Source organism: Lampris incognitus, chromosome 18, assembly GCF_029633865.1.
Source record: "Lampris incognitus isolate fLamInc1 chromosome 18, fLamInc1.hap2, whole genome shotgun sequence".
Taxonomy (NCBI): domain Eukaryota; kingdom Metazoa; phylum Chordata; class Actinopteri; order Lampriformes; family Lampridae; genus Lampris; species Lampris incognitus.
The window spans coordinates 9331124-9348259 of record NC_079228.1 but is presented as its reverse complement, the minus strand read 5'-3'; the positions used below and the strand labels follow the sequence as shown (position 1 = coordinate 9348259).

Below are 17136 nucleotides of genomic sequence, written 5' to 3'. Positions count from 1 at the left end.
TTAGCTCATATTCAAACTAGCGAAATCAACAGCACTTTCAGGTTGTGCATGTGAGGGGCTGACTTTTGAGGTATTGGGAGGCAGCACAATCACTGGGGCCATACAAACCGAGGCACACCGGGCGTCCGGGTAGCATAGCAGTCTATTCTGTTGCCTACCAACACGGGAATTGGTGGTTCACATCCCCGTGTTATCTCCGGCTTGGTCGGGCGTCCCTACAGACACAATTGGCCGTGTCTGCGCGTGGGAAGCCGGATGTGGGTATGTGTTCTGGTCGCCGCACTAGCGCCGCCTCTGGTCGGTCGGGGCGCCTGTTTTTGGGGGGGAAGGGGAACTGGGGGGAATAGCGTGATCCTCCCACGCGCTACGTCCCCCTGGCGAAACTCCTCACCGTCAGGTGAAAAGAAGCGGCTGGCGACTCCACATGTATGGGAGGAGGCATGTGGTAGTCTGCAGCCCTCCCCGGATCGGCAGAGGGGGTGGACCAGCGACCAGGATGGCTCGGAAGAGTGGGGAAATTGGCCAAGTACAACTGGGGAGAAAAAGTGGGGGGGGGGGGTACACACCTAATAACCTCCACATAGTCACGCGAGACATCTCCTTGTTGGCACACTGCTGGGTGAGAAAAAGACTGTGACGTCAAATTAGTGTAGTGTGGTGACCCACATCTATGTAACGAAAGACATTCACCTAAGAGGGCGGTGTGCCTTTAAGGGAAGAGGCGAGGGGTCAGATAATGCACTTCCGCTTCCGGTTCACAGTTCAGTGTCGTCGAATGTATGACATGCTAAGTTGGAGCTAGTAAACTACCTCGACTACGTCTACTCTCACGTCTCCTGTCTCGTTGTTTTCTAACTCCACAGTAGGTGATTTTAGCCCCCTGTCTTGAGATGTTGCTCTTTTGCTCTTTCATGGACTCTCTCTCTCATTCCGTAGGCGTGTTTCTATTAATCAAATCATCTGTGCCAGCTTTCTGAGTGGAAAACCCAGCTATACAGCTTCACTTCAATGACAGACATCAAACCTGGAGGAAATCTCAACATTTCTGTGCAAATATGGCAATATTCGTATTTCCTGTGATCAAGTCGGTTGGGTGAACTCTGCTATAGTTGTGCGGTTTCAGCTGCAGCTTTCACCTCCACTTGACCGCCGCCACGCCACGCTTGCATAAAAAAAGAAGGTAGGAATGTCACCGCCTCCACTCATCATAGAGATAGCCTGATTCCATCCAACCCTCCCCCTTTCTTGTCTGTTGTAAGGGGCAGACATCTTGGCCCAAACCTAACCCCCCTCCCCCCCAGTCCTACCACTTGACCCTATGCCTCCCTTTTGCATGCGGCCGCATAGGGTAGAGTGCCCGGTTTCTTTTGAAGATCCAGGGCTAGAGATTATCTAGCCCTCCGAATTGCCCTCCCAACGGAGCGTTTTCAGGTGCAGACTCCAAACGAAGTAGTAGAAGAAAATCCCCAGAATGCTTTGCGAACTGAGGCAGTGTAACGTGGAACGCGGCTGCCGGCGCAAGGAAAGAACCTTGTAAATATTGTAAAAGCCACGAATGACTAGACTCGCTAGACTAACGGGTTGGACCCTTTAGTTTACTGGTTAACGTAGTCGCCCGTGGTGCGGGAGACCCGGGTTCGCGTCCGGGCTGTGGTGGTTCCCGGCTGCCCCCCCAAAATTTGCTACATCGGTGTCAGAAGTGGGATGGCGAGAACGTGAGGCCATCGGAAGCGCGTGCACCCAGAGGAGTGAGGGAACTGGTATGCTGACGCGCGGGGACACGCTTCCCAAAGGAGGGGAGTAGCGCAACGACCACGAATGACTAGACTCGCTAGCCCTTGGCTAAAGGGTTGGACCCTTTAGTTGACTGGTTAGTGCAGTTGCCCGTGGTGCGGCGACCCGGGTTCGTTTCCCGGCTGCCCCCTGAATTCACTACAATATGTACACTACCGTTCAAAAGTTTGGGATCACCCAAACAATTTCGTGTTTTCCATGAAAAGTCACACTTATTCACCACCATATGTTGTGAAATGAATAGAAAATAGAGTCAAGACATTGACAAGGTTAGAAATAATGATTTGTATTTGAAATAAGATTTTTTTTACATCAAACTTTGCTTTCGTCAAAGAATCCTCCATTTGCAGCAATTACAGCATTGCAGACCTTTGGCATTCTAGCTGTTAATTTGTTGAGGTGATCTGGAGAAATTGCACCCCACGCTTCCAGAAGCAGCTCCCACAAGTTGGATTGGTTGGATGGGCACTTCTTTGAGCAGATTGAGTTTCTGGAGCATCACATTTGTGGGGTCAATTAAACGCTCAAAATGGCCAGAAAAAGAGAACTTTCATCTGAAACTCGACAGTCTATTCTTGTTCTTAGAAATGAAGGCTATTCCATGCGAGAAATTGCTAAGAAATTGAAGATTTCCTACACCGGTGTGTACTACTCCCTTCAGAGGACAGCACAAACAGGCTCTAACAGGTACTATTTAATGAAGATGCCAGTTGGGGACCTGTGAGGCGTCTGTTTCTCAAACTAGAGACTCTAATGTACTTATCTTCTTGCTCAGTTGTGCAACGCGGCCTCCCACTTCTTTTTCTACTCTGGTTAGAGCCTGTTTGTGCTGTCCTCTGAAGGGAGTAGTACACACCGGTGTAGGAAATCTTCAATTTCTTAGCAATTTCTCGCATGGAATAGCCTTCATTTCTAAGAACAAGAATAGACTGTCGAGTTTCAGATGAAAGTTCTCTTTTTCTGGCCATTTTGAGCGTTTAATTGACCCCACAAATGTGATGCTCCAGAAACTCAATCTGCTCAAAGAAGTGCCCATCCAACCAATCCAACTTGTGGGAGCTGCTTCTGGAAGCGTGGGGTGCAATTTCTCCAGATTACCTCAACAAATTAACAGCTAGAATGCCAAAGGTCTGCAATGCTGTAATTGCTGCAAATGGAGGATTCTTTGACAAAAGCAAAGTTTGATGTAAAAAAAATCTTATTTCAAATACAAATCATTATTTCTAACCTTGTCAATGTCTTGACTCTATTTTCTATTCATTTCACAACATATGGTGGTGAATAAGTGTGACTTTTCATGGAAAACACAAAATTGTTTGGGTGATCCCAAACTTTTGAACGGTAGTGTATACCTTCACAAATAATTATTTTTTTCAAATCGACTGGAATATCTTAGTTTAGTGTAGACGCAAAGGAATATGTAATTGGATCATTATAAAAAAACATTTCAGGAAAATCGCTACTCTCGATGTAAGTACAACTTTGTGTAAACAACAATTTGTGAGTGACAGTACAGTCCCATGTATGAAGCTTGAAAAATGATCCAGAAGCAAACTTTCTGCCCTTCCCCGCTCATCTGATATCACTGCAGGGCAGGGCAACACTTCATTTGAAGGGGTGTCGTGGATCCTCGGCTCACCAGCTGCCCTTGGTCGGCCAATCGGGTTTCAGAGAGTTCGGCAATATCAATCTGGAATCTTAATCAGCTCTCGGGCATTGGTGGCAGTACACAATTCAGGTCGGTTGCTGGATTGGTCGTCCATGAGGTTTCGTATGTTCCAGGCTCCAAAATATATGAGTTTCCGTTTCTGAACGCATGGTGATGAACCCTCTGGATGCAGTGGTCCAGACAGGAGGTATGAGGCAGACTATGTTTAGGGTACCTTTTCTAGCCCCCTCTCCAGCTGGGGTAAGCAGAACAGATCCCAAATAGGGCTGCTCATTCATGGGTGCAGCAGGTGAGAAGCCGCTCTTCCTCAGTCCCAGCGTGTGGCGACTGATCATACACCCACCACCTGTGTGCCAGGTTGTGGCTAGGGGCTGCCAGACTTCACTGTCCTGCTCCCATCAGCGCTTCCTGATCACCATCGGCCTTTGACCCAGGATGTTTACGGGTTGATCCTTGCGGGAGGATGCCTGCCCGTGACAGCTTTTTACGTGGAGAGGCTGACATGCCTGCAGCCATCAAACGGTCCTTGGCAGGAGGTGACCAGAGCCCAATGGCATGGAGAACCAAGATGATTGGAGATCACCCTCTGTTGCAGCCTTCATCTGCCTTCACCGGGATGGTGACCTGAAGAGATCTTCCACCAGTTCCGCCGTTGAGGTCTTTGTTGGATCGTGCTTTGTCTGGAACCTCCCCCCTACCCATCGGCCTTGGGTGACCCTACCAGGAGCCAAGCTCTGGTAGGCATAGCTCTTGGGATCATTAGTACATGCAAGCTTCTCCACCACGGCAAGGTGGCGATCCAGCAGCAGGTGTAGTATGAATAGTACTATAGGAAATATATCAAACCAGACAACTACTAATAACATTTCCGAGAAGCAGATGTAACGATGATGGTGACGACGTAATGAGTGGTGTCCCATGTCCTAGGTCAACCTTTCAAAGCCTACCTCTTGTAGCTCTGTTCTGAAGGACCACTACCCAGTAGAGGGCACCCCAAAACTAGGGGTAGGAACATGTAGGGGAATTGGCATCGGGCCCTTACCTCCAGTAGGAAGGGTTCAGTCTCTGAAGTCTTGCCAGTGGCTACACACTGGAATGTGGCGTTCTGCCCAGCGTTGATCTCCACGTCGCCCAGCCGAGAGAAATGGGGCACCTTGTCTGTGGAAGGGGAACCAACGTACACTCTCGTGAAACTTGGCATGCCTGGCATTCAGCGTTAATGTCTGAAAAAACATTACTACACACTTTTAAAAACACACAAATGAAATACATATATATGTCCAGCTGGCTGGTAAAAATGTGAACGGGCCCTGACACGCCCTTGTGTATATGCATACATGCTCACACAAGCGTACATAAATACACGATCCAACATACTGTCACATGTAAACTCCTACACAAACTGTATTTGATTGGGTCTGACAGAGACAGAGACTCTTTCTGTCACTAAACCAAGCGCTCAGGAAAGACTTCTTGTTGTTATAATACCACATGCTGCACCCCGCTGCAGTATTATAAATCTTCTGAGTCTTAGTCTGAATTACTTTTAAATCCCTTGAATCAAAAACACCAGTGAGTCCTTCTTTTGTCGTATCAGTGCTGCTGGATGTTATTGACTGTTAGAGTGTAGTGTGATGTGACATGACTGATGCCCGGCTGCAAAACAAGAAGCATTTCACCAGATGACTGCTGTCAAGATGGGACTGTACACGTGTTGCTCTGAACACAGACGTCGATATTCTAGTTTTTTATTTTTTGGGGATTTTTTCCCCATTTTTCTCCCCAATTGTACTTGGCCAATTTACCCTATTTTCCACTCCACCCCCTTCGCTGATCCGGGGAGGGCTGCAGACTGCAACGTGCCTCCTCCGATACATGTGGAGTCACCAGCCGCTTCCTTTCACCTGACAGTGAGGAGTTTCACCAGGGGGACGTAGCGTGTGGGAGGATCACGCTATTCCTGCCAGTTCCCCCAGCCCCCCAATCAGGCGCCCCGAATGACCAGAGGAGGCGCTAGTGCAGCGAGCAGGACACACACCCACATCCGGCTTCCCACCTGCAGACACGGCCAATTGTGTCTGTAGGGACGCCCGACCAAGCTGGAGGTCACACGGGGATTTGAACTGGGATCCCAGTGTTGGTAGGCAACGGAAAAGACCGCCATGTCACCCGGACACCCCGAGACTAAGTAATATCACGGGGGGGGGGGCTGCATACTGCATATTAATTTGGTAGATGAAGTGCTCATGAACACTAAGTCACATTATTCAGCAGCAACAACCTCAGGTACCAACAGCTGTACAGTGTAATGACACCTCGCAGATGTGTTGACTGCACGAAACCCAAAGCAGCGCTACACCACGTGGTAGCCTTCATAAAGGGGACATAGTCACCATGCCTTGTGTTACAGTGTACGTCAAATGGTCTTGTCATTTCTTCATGAATATGAAGCTGAAAGTGGATGAATGCCAACAGCAGCCTGCTTTGTCAGTCCACAGCATCACGACGTCTGCATAACGTGTCCTACTTAAACGCCTTAACCATGTAGCCCATCGCACAGTGGCAAGTGTAATTCAAGTTACATGGCGGACTCGGGTACTAGTTTGACAAACCATCACATTTTTCCTAACTTGGCATGGGGATTTTTTGCAACCTTAAGCATCAACATGCAATCTGCCACACGAGCCGGCAGCCATACCAACATGTACCCTGGCTCTGCAAAATGCTGGATGCTGAGCAAGTATGGGCTTGGCTAGTACTTGGATGGAAGAGCTCCTGGGAAAACTGAGTTGCTACCGGAAGTGGTGTTGGTGGGCCAGTAGGGGGCAGTCTCCCCTCTGGCCCTTGTAAAAAAAAATGTTTTTTAAATCCATCCATCCATTCATTATCCAAACCACCTATCCTGCTCTAAGGGTTGCGGGATGCTGGAGCCTATCCCAGCAGTCCCTGGGCAGCAGGCTGGGAGACACCCTGGACAGGCCACCACAGGGCCAATAAAACAACAAATATCAAAAAAATCCCAACGCCCCGGTGCAGTGACAGGGGGACACTGTGCTGTAGGAGATGCCGTCCTTCAAATGAGACGTTAAACCGAGGTCCTGACTCACTGTGGTCATTAAAGATCCCATGGCGCTTATCACAGAGTAGGGGGTTCCCGGCGTCCTGGCAAGCTTCCCAACCTGGCCGTCTCCATCTGGCCACCTAATAATCCCCCATGTCATCTGCTCTCTGATTCCTCCCTCCCCGCTTCAAGCTGATGTGTGGTGAGCGTTCTGGTGCAAAATGGCTGCTGTGTATCACCCAGGGGGGCTGCTGCGTATTGTGGTGGTTGAGGTGAGTTACCCCCTTCAACGTGAAGCACTTTGGGTGTCTAGAAAAGCGCTATATAAATGTAACGATGATGATGATGATGATGATGATGATTATTATTATTATCATTATTATTATTGGCTGCACGGTGGCGCAGTGGTTAGCGCAGTCGCCTCACAGCAAGAAGGTCCTGGGTTCGAGCCCCGTAGTCGTCCAACCTTGGGGGTCGTCCTCTGTGTGGAGTTTGCATGTTCTCCCCGTGTCTGCGTGGGTTTCCTCCGGGGGCTCCGGTTCCCTCCCTTAGTCATGTAGGTCAGGTGAATCGGCCGTACTGAACTGCCCCTAGGTGTGTGTGATGGCCTGTCCAAGGTGTCCCCCTCCTGCCGCCCACTGACTGCTGGGATAGGCTCCAGCATCCCTGTGACCCTGGGAGCAGGGTAAGTGGTTCGGATAATGGATGGATTATTATTATTATGATATATCACACGTGTTTTATCCGCTTCAGTCTTTCCGTTTCCCAACCCCCCCCCCCTGTATATGTATAGGAAGCCCTCCGTGACGCTCATTAAGGTTGAGCTGAGGTTTCATTTCTGGGTGGTAACCTGTGCTATTCTCCGCAGGTGGCCAGGCCTTACGCTTACATCCCTGTCACGAGGAAGACGCAACACTTCCTTTTCCCTGCGATAACACACTTCTTCCCGCCATGCAGAACAATTACGTATCTACTGTTATCAACTGTGTTGGTGTAACGAATCACAACCTCCCCAACTCTTTGCCACCCCTGCGGTGCTCCGTCACCACGGGCCCCCCGCCGGTGGAGGCTGGGGTAGGTTGTGCTGAGAGGTGTGATCCCTCACTGTGACACAGATTGGGCACAGAGGGCATCAAATTGTGACTCCTACTTCCACACGGAGAGGAACAAACACATCCGTCTCGTGCCCTTCCACACAACTGACACTTTTATGACAGGTCTCCATGGAAACAGACGTCTGGCTGAGAGCGGTGGGATGGAGGCAGCGTCTCGGGCTCCCTCGCCACATTTTTGCTCTTTTCCCTCCATCCCTCCAGTCCACGTCTGGCTGCCGTGATGAAGAGCGGAGCAGAGGACTAACTGAGCTGCAGGTGGCTGGGACTCTTTCAAACACAGAAGTCACACACACACACACACACACACATGACGAAACACACACACATAAACATAACGAAACCGTTACACACACAGATAGTGACTCACTTACACACACATATAATGAAACCCTTGCACACACACGGTGAAACACACAGACATATAATGAAACACTTACACACACAATTAAACCGTTACACACACATTTAATGACTCACTACACACACACACGATGAAACACACACACACACACTTACACACACGATGAAACACTTACACACACATATAATGACTCACACACACATACAATGACAGTTACACACACATATAATGAAACACACACACAAACACACACATATATAATGAAACACTTACACACATATATAATGAAACACTTACACACACACACACAAACACACACACACACATACACACAAATATAATGAAACACTTACACACACATATAATGAAACAGTTACACACACACACACACACACACACACACACACACACACAGACAGACACACACACACATATAATGAAACAGTTACACACACACACACACACACACACACACACACACACACACACACACACACACACACACACACACACACACACACATATAATGAAACAGTTACACACATAATGAAACATAAAAACTGTCTGAGGCACTCACAACACTGATTGCTATTACAGTTAATTTTCTTTTGAGATTAAATAAGCATGCGGACACACAGACAGACAGACAGAGAGACAGGCAGAGAGACAGGCAGACAGGCAGAGACACAGACAGACAGACAGACAGGCAGACAGGCAGACAGAGAGACAGGCAGACAGACAGACAGACAGGCAGAGACACAGACAGACAGACAGACAGACAGACAGACAGACAGGCAGACAGGCAGACAGAGAGACAGGCAGACAGACAGACAGACAGGCAGAGACACAGACAGACAGACAGACAGACAGACAGACAGACAGACAGACAGAGAGACAGGCAGACAGACAGACAGACAGACAGGCAGATAGATAGATAGATAGATAGATAGATAGATAGATAGATAGATAGATAGATAGATAGATAGATAGATAGATAGATAGATAGATAGATAGATAGATAGATAGATAGATAGATAGATAGATAGAAAGATAGATAGAAAGATAGATAGACAGACAGACAGACAGACAGACAGACAGACAGACAGACAGACAGACAGACAGATAGACAGATAGACAGATATATAGACAGATAGACAGATGGATGTTAGTAGTAAAAGAATAAGCTCTTCATAAAAGGAACTTCCGGCTCATCAGAGCAAGCTGCTGAGGACGTGAAGGAGACAGCAGGTGTGTTTGATTTGCATCCTTCCTGGGGACCACACCATTATTCTCCCTGCCCGCCGGGAAATTAGTGCCAGTTTAGGGCATGTTTACTCGGGCATTTGTGCGAGTGTGTGTTGGCACGCATGTGTGTCTGTGAGCACAGTTGTGTGTGGTTTCAGGGTCGGCGGGGGCATGAATATGTTGAATATGATGATGGGCTACAAGTGATGCGTGCTCATGCACAGTTATGAATCTATCTGTACTAAGGATTGGCTCGGAAGTGAGCGCCCCTGCTCGGGGATTGTGGGGGGGGGGGGTCGAGACCGGGTTTTGCCCGCGTGCAGATGGCCGAGCATCGCCATCTCAGCCCCCCAGTCTCGGCGGCGTGTAGGTGGGCCGTGGCAACTTCGCAACTCGTCCCACATCACCACAGAAACCAGAGGAAGCAGTGGCGGAGGGTCTCAGATCAGCTCGTGTGGAACAGCTTAATTCGCGGCATCCGGGTAGCGTGGCAGTCTATTCCGTTGCCTACCAACACGGGGATCACCGGTTCGAATCCCCGTGTTACCTCCGGCTTGGTCGGGCGTCCCTACAGGCACAATTGGCCGTGTCTGCGGGTGGGCAGCCGGATGTGGGTGTGTGTGTCCTGGTCCACTAGCGCCTCCCCTGGTCGGTCGGCGCGCCTGTTCGGGGGGGAAATAGCGTGATCCTCCCACGCACTACGTCCCCCTGGTGAAACTCCTCACTGTCAGGTGAAAACAAGCGGCTGGCGACCCCACATGTCGGAGGAGGCACGTGGTAGTCTGCAGCCCTCCTCAGACCCACAGAGGGGGGGGGGTGGAGCAGCGACTGGGACGGCTTGGAGGAGTGGGGTAATTGGCCAGATACAAGTAGGGGGAAAAAAAGGGGGGGGAACCTTAGTTCTGTTAAGTGGCGGTTCGGTTGCGCAGTGGTTAGCGTGGTCACCTCACAGGAAGAAGGTCCTGGGTTCGAGCCTCAGGGTAGTCCGACCTTAGGGGTCGTCCCGGGTCGTCCTCTGTGTGGAGTTTGCATGTCCTCCCCGTGTCTGCGTGGGTTTCCTCCCACAGTCCAAACACATGTAGGTCAGGTGAACCGGCCATACTGAATGACGGCCTGGCGGCCTGGCGGCCTGGCGGCCTGTCCAGGGTGTCCCCCCCGCCTGCCGCCCGATGACTGCTGGGATAGGCTCCAGCATCCCCGCCACCCTGACAGCAGGATAAGCGGTTCGGATAATGGATGGATGGGTGGATGTTAAGGAGGTGTTTCCCGGGGCGCCTCTTGTCTTTTTTTCCCGAGCGGCATTCGACGATTTATGGTCTCAGGTCCGCCTGTGTTTTGCAGAGCCGCTGAAAGCGATCTGAAATCCATGAGGTCGTAAATACTCTAAATTAACATCCATTACCATTTTCTCACATTAATCCTACTTAAAGTGGATTACCCCCCCGCCCCCCCTCGCAGCGTGCCGGTGCTGAGACCGCACTGTCTAACCACTAACCACTCTCCGACATTCCGGCCCTCTTATTCCCCGTCCTGGGAAGTCTGCAGGGGTCAGCAGCGTAGCAGTGGCGCTGACCTCACGCTCCAGTCGCTGTCCGGCGGAGCTAACAGACAAGGAGTAAAAGAGGGCGTGGCTTATGTGAGGGGTGTGAAATCCAACTGCAGCATGTGGGCATTTTGCAGGGAAGGACTCTGGGAGAGGGGGGGGATCACTCACATCACGTGGCCCCATCGATCCTTGACCCCCCCCCACCCCCAACTGTGTATCTGTCGGTGATGGCGGAGGAGAAGGTCACACCGGGCTCAGAGGGCAACCACTAGCTATCCTGGTCGTTTCCGGTTTTCCTCTCTGAACCCCACGCTAGGTTTAGAGGGCCGGGCGGGGAGCACCGCCATCGAAAGAAAAGGTCATCCATTCTCCCGAGACAAAGAGAAGCCTCCCGCTGTGCTGTTTCTGCCGCGGCACAGAACCGGTACCAAGGACACGTGCTTCAACTGCCACCTGTCAGAGAGGCCTGAAGCCTGTCTCGCCGGTCACCTCCGGGAGGCTGCCGAGCATCCCGGCCTCGCCGGCCACCTCCGGGAGGCTGCCGAGCATCCCGGCCTCGCCGGCCACCTCCGGGAGGTTGCCGAGCGTCCCGGCCTCGCCGGTCACCTCCGGGAGGCTGCCGAGCATCCCGGCCTCGCCGGTCACCTCCGGGAGGCTGCCGAGCATCCCAGCCTCGCCGGTCACCTCCGGGAGGTTGCCGAGCATCCCGGCCTCGCCGGTCACCTCCGGGAGGCTGCCGAGCGTCCCGGCCTCGCCGGCCACCTCCGGGAGGCTGCCGAGCGTCCCGGTCTCGCCGGTCACCTCCGGGAGGCTGCCGAGCGTCCCGGCCTCGCCGGTCACCTCCGGGAGGCTGCCGAGCATCCCGGCCTGGAGAGCCACCGCCCGCACCTTCTGTCCTCCCTAATCTTAGTAAATGTCAGTATACAGATAGAGCAGCAGCAACAGGAAGTGGCGAGCTAGCAGGTACTTACAGCAGGGGTAGTTGAGCAGCAGGATGTCGTCCAAAGCGATGTAGCCCTCTCGCTCCTCGGAAACAGTCGCCTCGAAGATAACCTGTGGGGAAAATGTCAAATTAACTTTGGGTGGAAAAGCTCGTCGGTCTGTCACCTGAGTATCAAACAGATCGATGGAAAATAAATTAATCTTTGAGGGGAGGAAGTCCCAGTTGGCTCCACACTTCCGTGGCGGCATTCATATTGAATTTCACATCGACCTCGATTGACATTCCGGAGCCCTTGAAGGTAAAGATGCTACGGACTTCTCGGAGTTTGTCAGTTTTGTTGCAAATGTTTTCCAGGCGATTCCAAAAAAAAAAAAAAAAAACCCCAACAACCAATGGCGTCAAAGTTGATCCCAGACAGTTTGTGTGGTTTGTGTCAGGTTCGGTTCAACGCGGTTGATAGGGAATTACACCTTATGTGTCATGTGTGGCACTTCGTGTGAGTCCATTTCAACTTGTTGTTAGCTTCTTGCTGCACACCAGGAACCAGCAACAATTTATTGTCGTAGTCACAAAAGAAACAAAATTCCATTTCCCCCTGCCCACAGCAGCGCGACACAGAAGACGAAAACACATCCCAAATTACCCAAAAAGACCCCCCCCCGCGAAAACATACACCAACAGAGAACCAAGCTTAGAAAAACAAAAACTGTTAACAACACAGTCCAAAGGTTCCACTGTCCAGAGAAGGAACGCCACCCAGGAGGACTGTCGGAACTGCCGGTCTGCATGGGCTAGCAGTTAGCTTAGCCTGCCCCGCTTCCGCATCCTGTCAGACCGCCCTCGGTGTTTCCTGCCCGGGCGCAGCTCAGGTCAGGGCCGTGGTCCTTGGGCCCACCGGACCCAGCAGACCCGGCTCCCCCAGCCGATCCAGCGCCAGCTCTCCCAGCCAGACACCTTCGACACACCTCCCCGCACTCCACATGACTACACTAAAACACAGTCAAGGCTAGGCGAGGCCGCCACCAGACCGCCCTCGGCGTTATCGGATCTGCCGGTCTGCATGGGCTAGCAGTTAGCTTAGCCTGCCCCGCTTCCTCATCCTGTCAGAGCGCCCTCAGTGTTTCCTCTTCAGGCACAGCGCCGATCAGGGCCGTGGTCCCTGGGCCCACCGGACACAGCAGACCAAGCTGTCCCAGCCGATCCAGCACCAGCTCCCCCGGCCTTCAAACCAACACAAAAAAAACTTGGATGCAGACGTGGGCAAAGACACTGCATGGACGGTACCGGGTGAGGCGGAAGGTCGCATCAATAAACTGAACTCGGAGGTTCAGTGAGTTAACGGCCATGGAGATGAAGGTTGCAACTCCGAACTACTCACCATAACAAGTGTGTGTGTGTGTGCATCGTTGGATTTGCATCACCCACCCTAACAACCAGCATCTCAGTGGATCAAACCTGGTGAAGTCAGGTGGAGGTAAAATGTGGTCAGGCGGGTGACGCATCGCACTGTCGACACTGTGTTAGGCTTTACGTGTCGGGGGCCAATCAATAGGACACGAGGCCGCCGTGGTGGACGGACACAGACTCCGGCTTTTTCTCCACCAATTTATTTGTATTTGTCATTGTCACGTGGGACCATAACAGACGCCAGGACTATTAACCGTTCACTTCATCCCGCATCTCGAAGCCTCCGCCGCCATCGACTCACGCCGTTCCACATCCTCGGCAAAACTGCTTGAGAACGACTGTGCGAGACAAAGAGGGGAGGTCGTTAAAAGCGGAGCGGGGGAGTGATTAAAGAATAGTAGTGGGGCATCGGCAAGAGTCGCCAAATCAAATTCCAGAGGTTCCAAGGCGTCTTCGATGCCTGATAGGATGAAATACCAGCCAGCCCGGTGGTGTAACTGAAATACACATGTAAGATGAGAACGACCCTCTCTAGTCTGACTCCCTCCTGACAAAGAACAACACAATATGGTAATATCTACACACACCCCGAGATACACTTCTACACACACCCCGAGATACACATCTACACACATCCCCGAGATACACATCTACACACATCCCCGAGATACATATCTACACACATCCCCGAGATACATACGTAGACACATCCTGAGATACACATCTACACACATCCCCGAGATACACATCTACACACATCCCCGAGATACACATCTACACACATCCCCGAGATACATATCTACACACATCCCCGAAATACATATCTACACACATCCTGAGATACATATCTACACACATCCTGAGATACACATCCACACACACCCCGGGATACATATCTACATACATCCCCGAGATACACATCTACACACATCCTGAGATACATATCTACACACACCCCGAGATACATATCTACACACATCCTGAGATACATATCTACACACACCCCGAGATACACATCTACACACATCCTGAAATACACATCTGTACACACCCCGAGATACATATCTACACACACCCCGAGATACATATTTACACACACCCCGAGATACATATCTACACACATCCTAAAATAGATATCTACACACATCCTGAGATACACATCTACACACATCCTGAGATACATATCTACACACATCCTGAGATACACATCCACACACACCCCGGGATACATATCTACATACATCCCCGAGATACACATCTACACACATCCTGAGATACATATTTACACACACCCCGAGATACAAATCTACACACATCCTGAGATACATATCTACACACATCCCCGAGATACATATCTACACACTCTGAGATACATATTTACACACACCCCGAGATACAAATCTACACACATCCTGAGATACACATCTGCACACACCCCGAGATACATATCTACACACATCCTAAAATAGATATATACACACATCCTGAGATACACATCTACACACATCCTGAGATACATATCTAAAGAGAGAGAGAGCAAGAGAGGACTATGAGAAGCGATACCAGAGTGATGTCCTGCGTTAAAAAAGGAGAGGAAACGTGGACGTGGGGGTCAGGTCGGGTGCCTAAACTACACCGATACTGTTCATCACAATGGCACCCAATAGCAGCTTTAATATTTAAACGGAAAGCTGCTCTCTCAGCTCCAATACCTACACCAGGAGGGAAGGGGGGACTCTCTCGCGGCTCATGGTGACGTCATCTTCCACCCGTCTGTTAGCCATCATTCACTTCATCGCAACCAAATTAGCAACAAAAGCAACTGGAGGCTGGGGGGGGGGGCATCCGGGTAGAGTAGCGGTCTATTCCGTTGCCTACCAACATGGGGATTGCCAGTTGGAATCCCCGTGTTACCTCCGGCTTGGTCGGGCGTCCCTACAGACACAATGTGCCGTGTCTTTGGTATGTGTCCTGGTCACTGCAATAGCGCCTCCTCTGGTCGGTCGGGGCGCCTGTTCGGGGCGGGGGGGGGGGGGGACCAGGGGGAATAGCGTGATCCTCCCACGCGCTACGTCCCCCTGGTGAAACTCCTCACCGTCAGGTGAAAAGAAGCGGCTGGCGACTCCACGTGTATGGGAGGAGGCACGTGGTAGCCTGCAGCCCTCCCCCGGATCGGCAGAGGGGGGTGGAGCAGCGACCGGGACGGCTCGGGAGAGTGGGGGTGATTGTTCAGATACAATTGGGGAGAAAAAGAAATCTAAATAAAGGCTTTAACACAAAACAAGGCTCGACTGTGATGTGTGCATCAGGGTGTGGTTTATTGAAAGTGGTGGGGTCCCTAACACCAACCGAAAGAAAACAGCCCGGAATTGCGTCCGCCACCCAACCCAATAAGTCAAATCCTCCACCGTCTGGCAGCTGGAGCGACGTTGCAAGAAACGCCGCGGTGGGAGCAGTCACGCGGTGTCATTTGATGGGGAGATTAAAAAACGAAGTACGGGCGCGCGTGCGTTTCCACACGTCTCCCGCAACATCCTGTCTGGCTCGTAAAACCCGACGGCGCAACATTTGATAGTGCGGAGTAACATTTCCCAGCGTGCTCCCTCCGCTCTCAGAGGGGACGCATAAAATCAACAGTGGCTGGCAATAAAGGGGACGCGGTAAAAATGTGATTTGTGCGGTAATTAATATTTCCGGTTTCTGGTTTTCAGTGTGCCACGTAGGGAATCGTTGGTATGTAAGCAGCAATGGCAAAGCTTTCAATTAGCCCGCGAAGACGATCAATCTAGGGGAAGGATTTAATTGTTCCAGTGGCGAACATAAAATCATTGGAGGAAGGTGTGCTCGTTGTTCACTGTTAGAGAAATTGCTGCAATATTCCCCTTAATTGGTGTGTTTGAACTTGATAAACACTATTGATCCATACGTGCCACGCTGCACTGAAATATGTGACCCACGAAGAAGAGTGGCTGTCCTCCCATTCACACATGTAAAATACAGATATGTGAATATGATATGATATGTACATAGTATTTAAAATACAGATATGTGAATATATGATATGTACATAGCATTAAAATAAAGATATGTGAATATATGATATGTACATAGTATTTAAAATACAGATATGTGAATATGATATATGTACATAGTATTTAAAATACAGATATGTGAATATATGATATGTACATAGTATTTAAAATACAGATATGTGAATATGATATATGTACATAGCATTTAAAATACAGATATGTGAATATATGATATGTACATAGTATTTAAAATACAGATATGTGAATATGATATATGTACATAGCATTTAAAATACAGATATGTGAATATGATATGATATGTACATATTAAAATACAGAATGGTATGATGTCCCTATTGAACAATACACAATTGAACGATATGTGTGACCAATATGTCACACAACACCAGCTATTACAATACCATCCAGACACATGGCATCACTCAGAGAGAGAGAGAGAGAGAGAGAGAGAGAGAGAGAGAGAGAGGAGAGAGAGAGAGAGAGAGAGAGAGAGAGAGAGAGAGAGAGAGAGAGAGAGAGAGAGAGAAGGGGAATGATAGAGTCTGAATGATAGAAAGAGAACGATAGAGAGAGAATGATAGAGTGAATGATAGAAAGATAATGATAGAGAATGACAGAGTGAGAGAATGATGGAGAGAATGACAGAGTGAGAGAATGACAGAGTGAGATAATGATAGAGTGAGAGAATGACAGAGTGAGAGAATGATAGAGTGAGAGAATGATGGAGAGAATGATAGAGAGAGAATGATAGAGAGAATGACAGAGAGACAATGATAGTGAGAGAGACAATGATAGAGACAGAATGATAGAGAATGGTTGAGAGAGAATGACAGCGAGAGAGACAATGATAGATAGAATAGAGAGAGAGAGAGAGAGAGAGAGAGAGAGAGAGAGAGAGAGAGAGAGAGAGAGAGAGAGAGAGAGAGAGAGAGAGAGAGAAGA

General features: G+C 50.0%; 1 protein-coding gene across 1 annotated transcript in view; it reads right to left on the bottom strand.

Annotated features, from left to right (window-relative positions):
* Nucleotides 1–17136, bottom strand: part of LOC130128316 (receptor-type tyrosine-protein phosphatase U-like) — a 149944-nt gene that overhangs the window by 101606 nt on the left and 31202 nt on the right. The window contains 2 exon segments of the mRNA XM_056297953.1: nt 4506–4621; nt 11763–11844. Coding sequence (XP_056153928.1) covers nt 4506–4621; nt 11763–11844 — 198 coding nt within the window.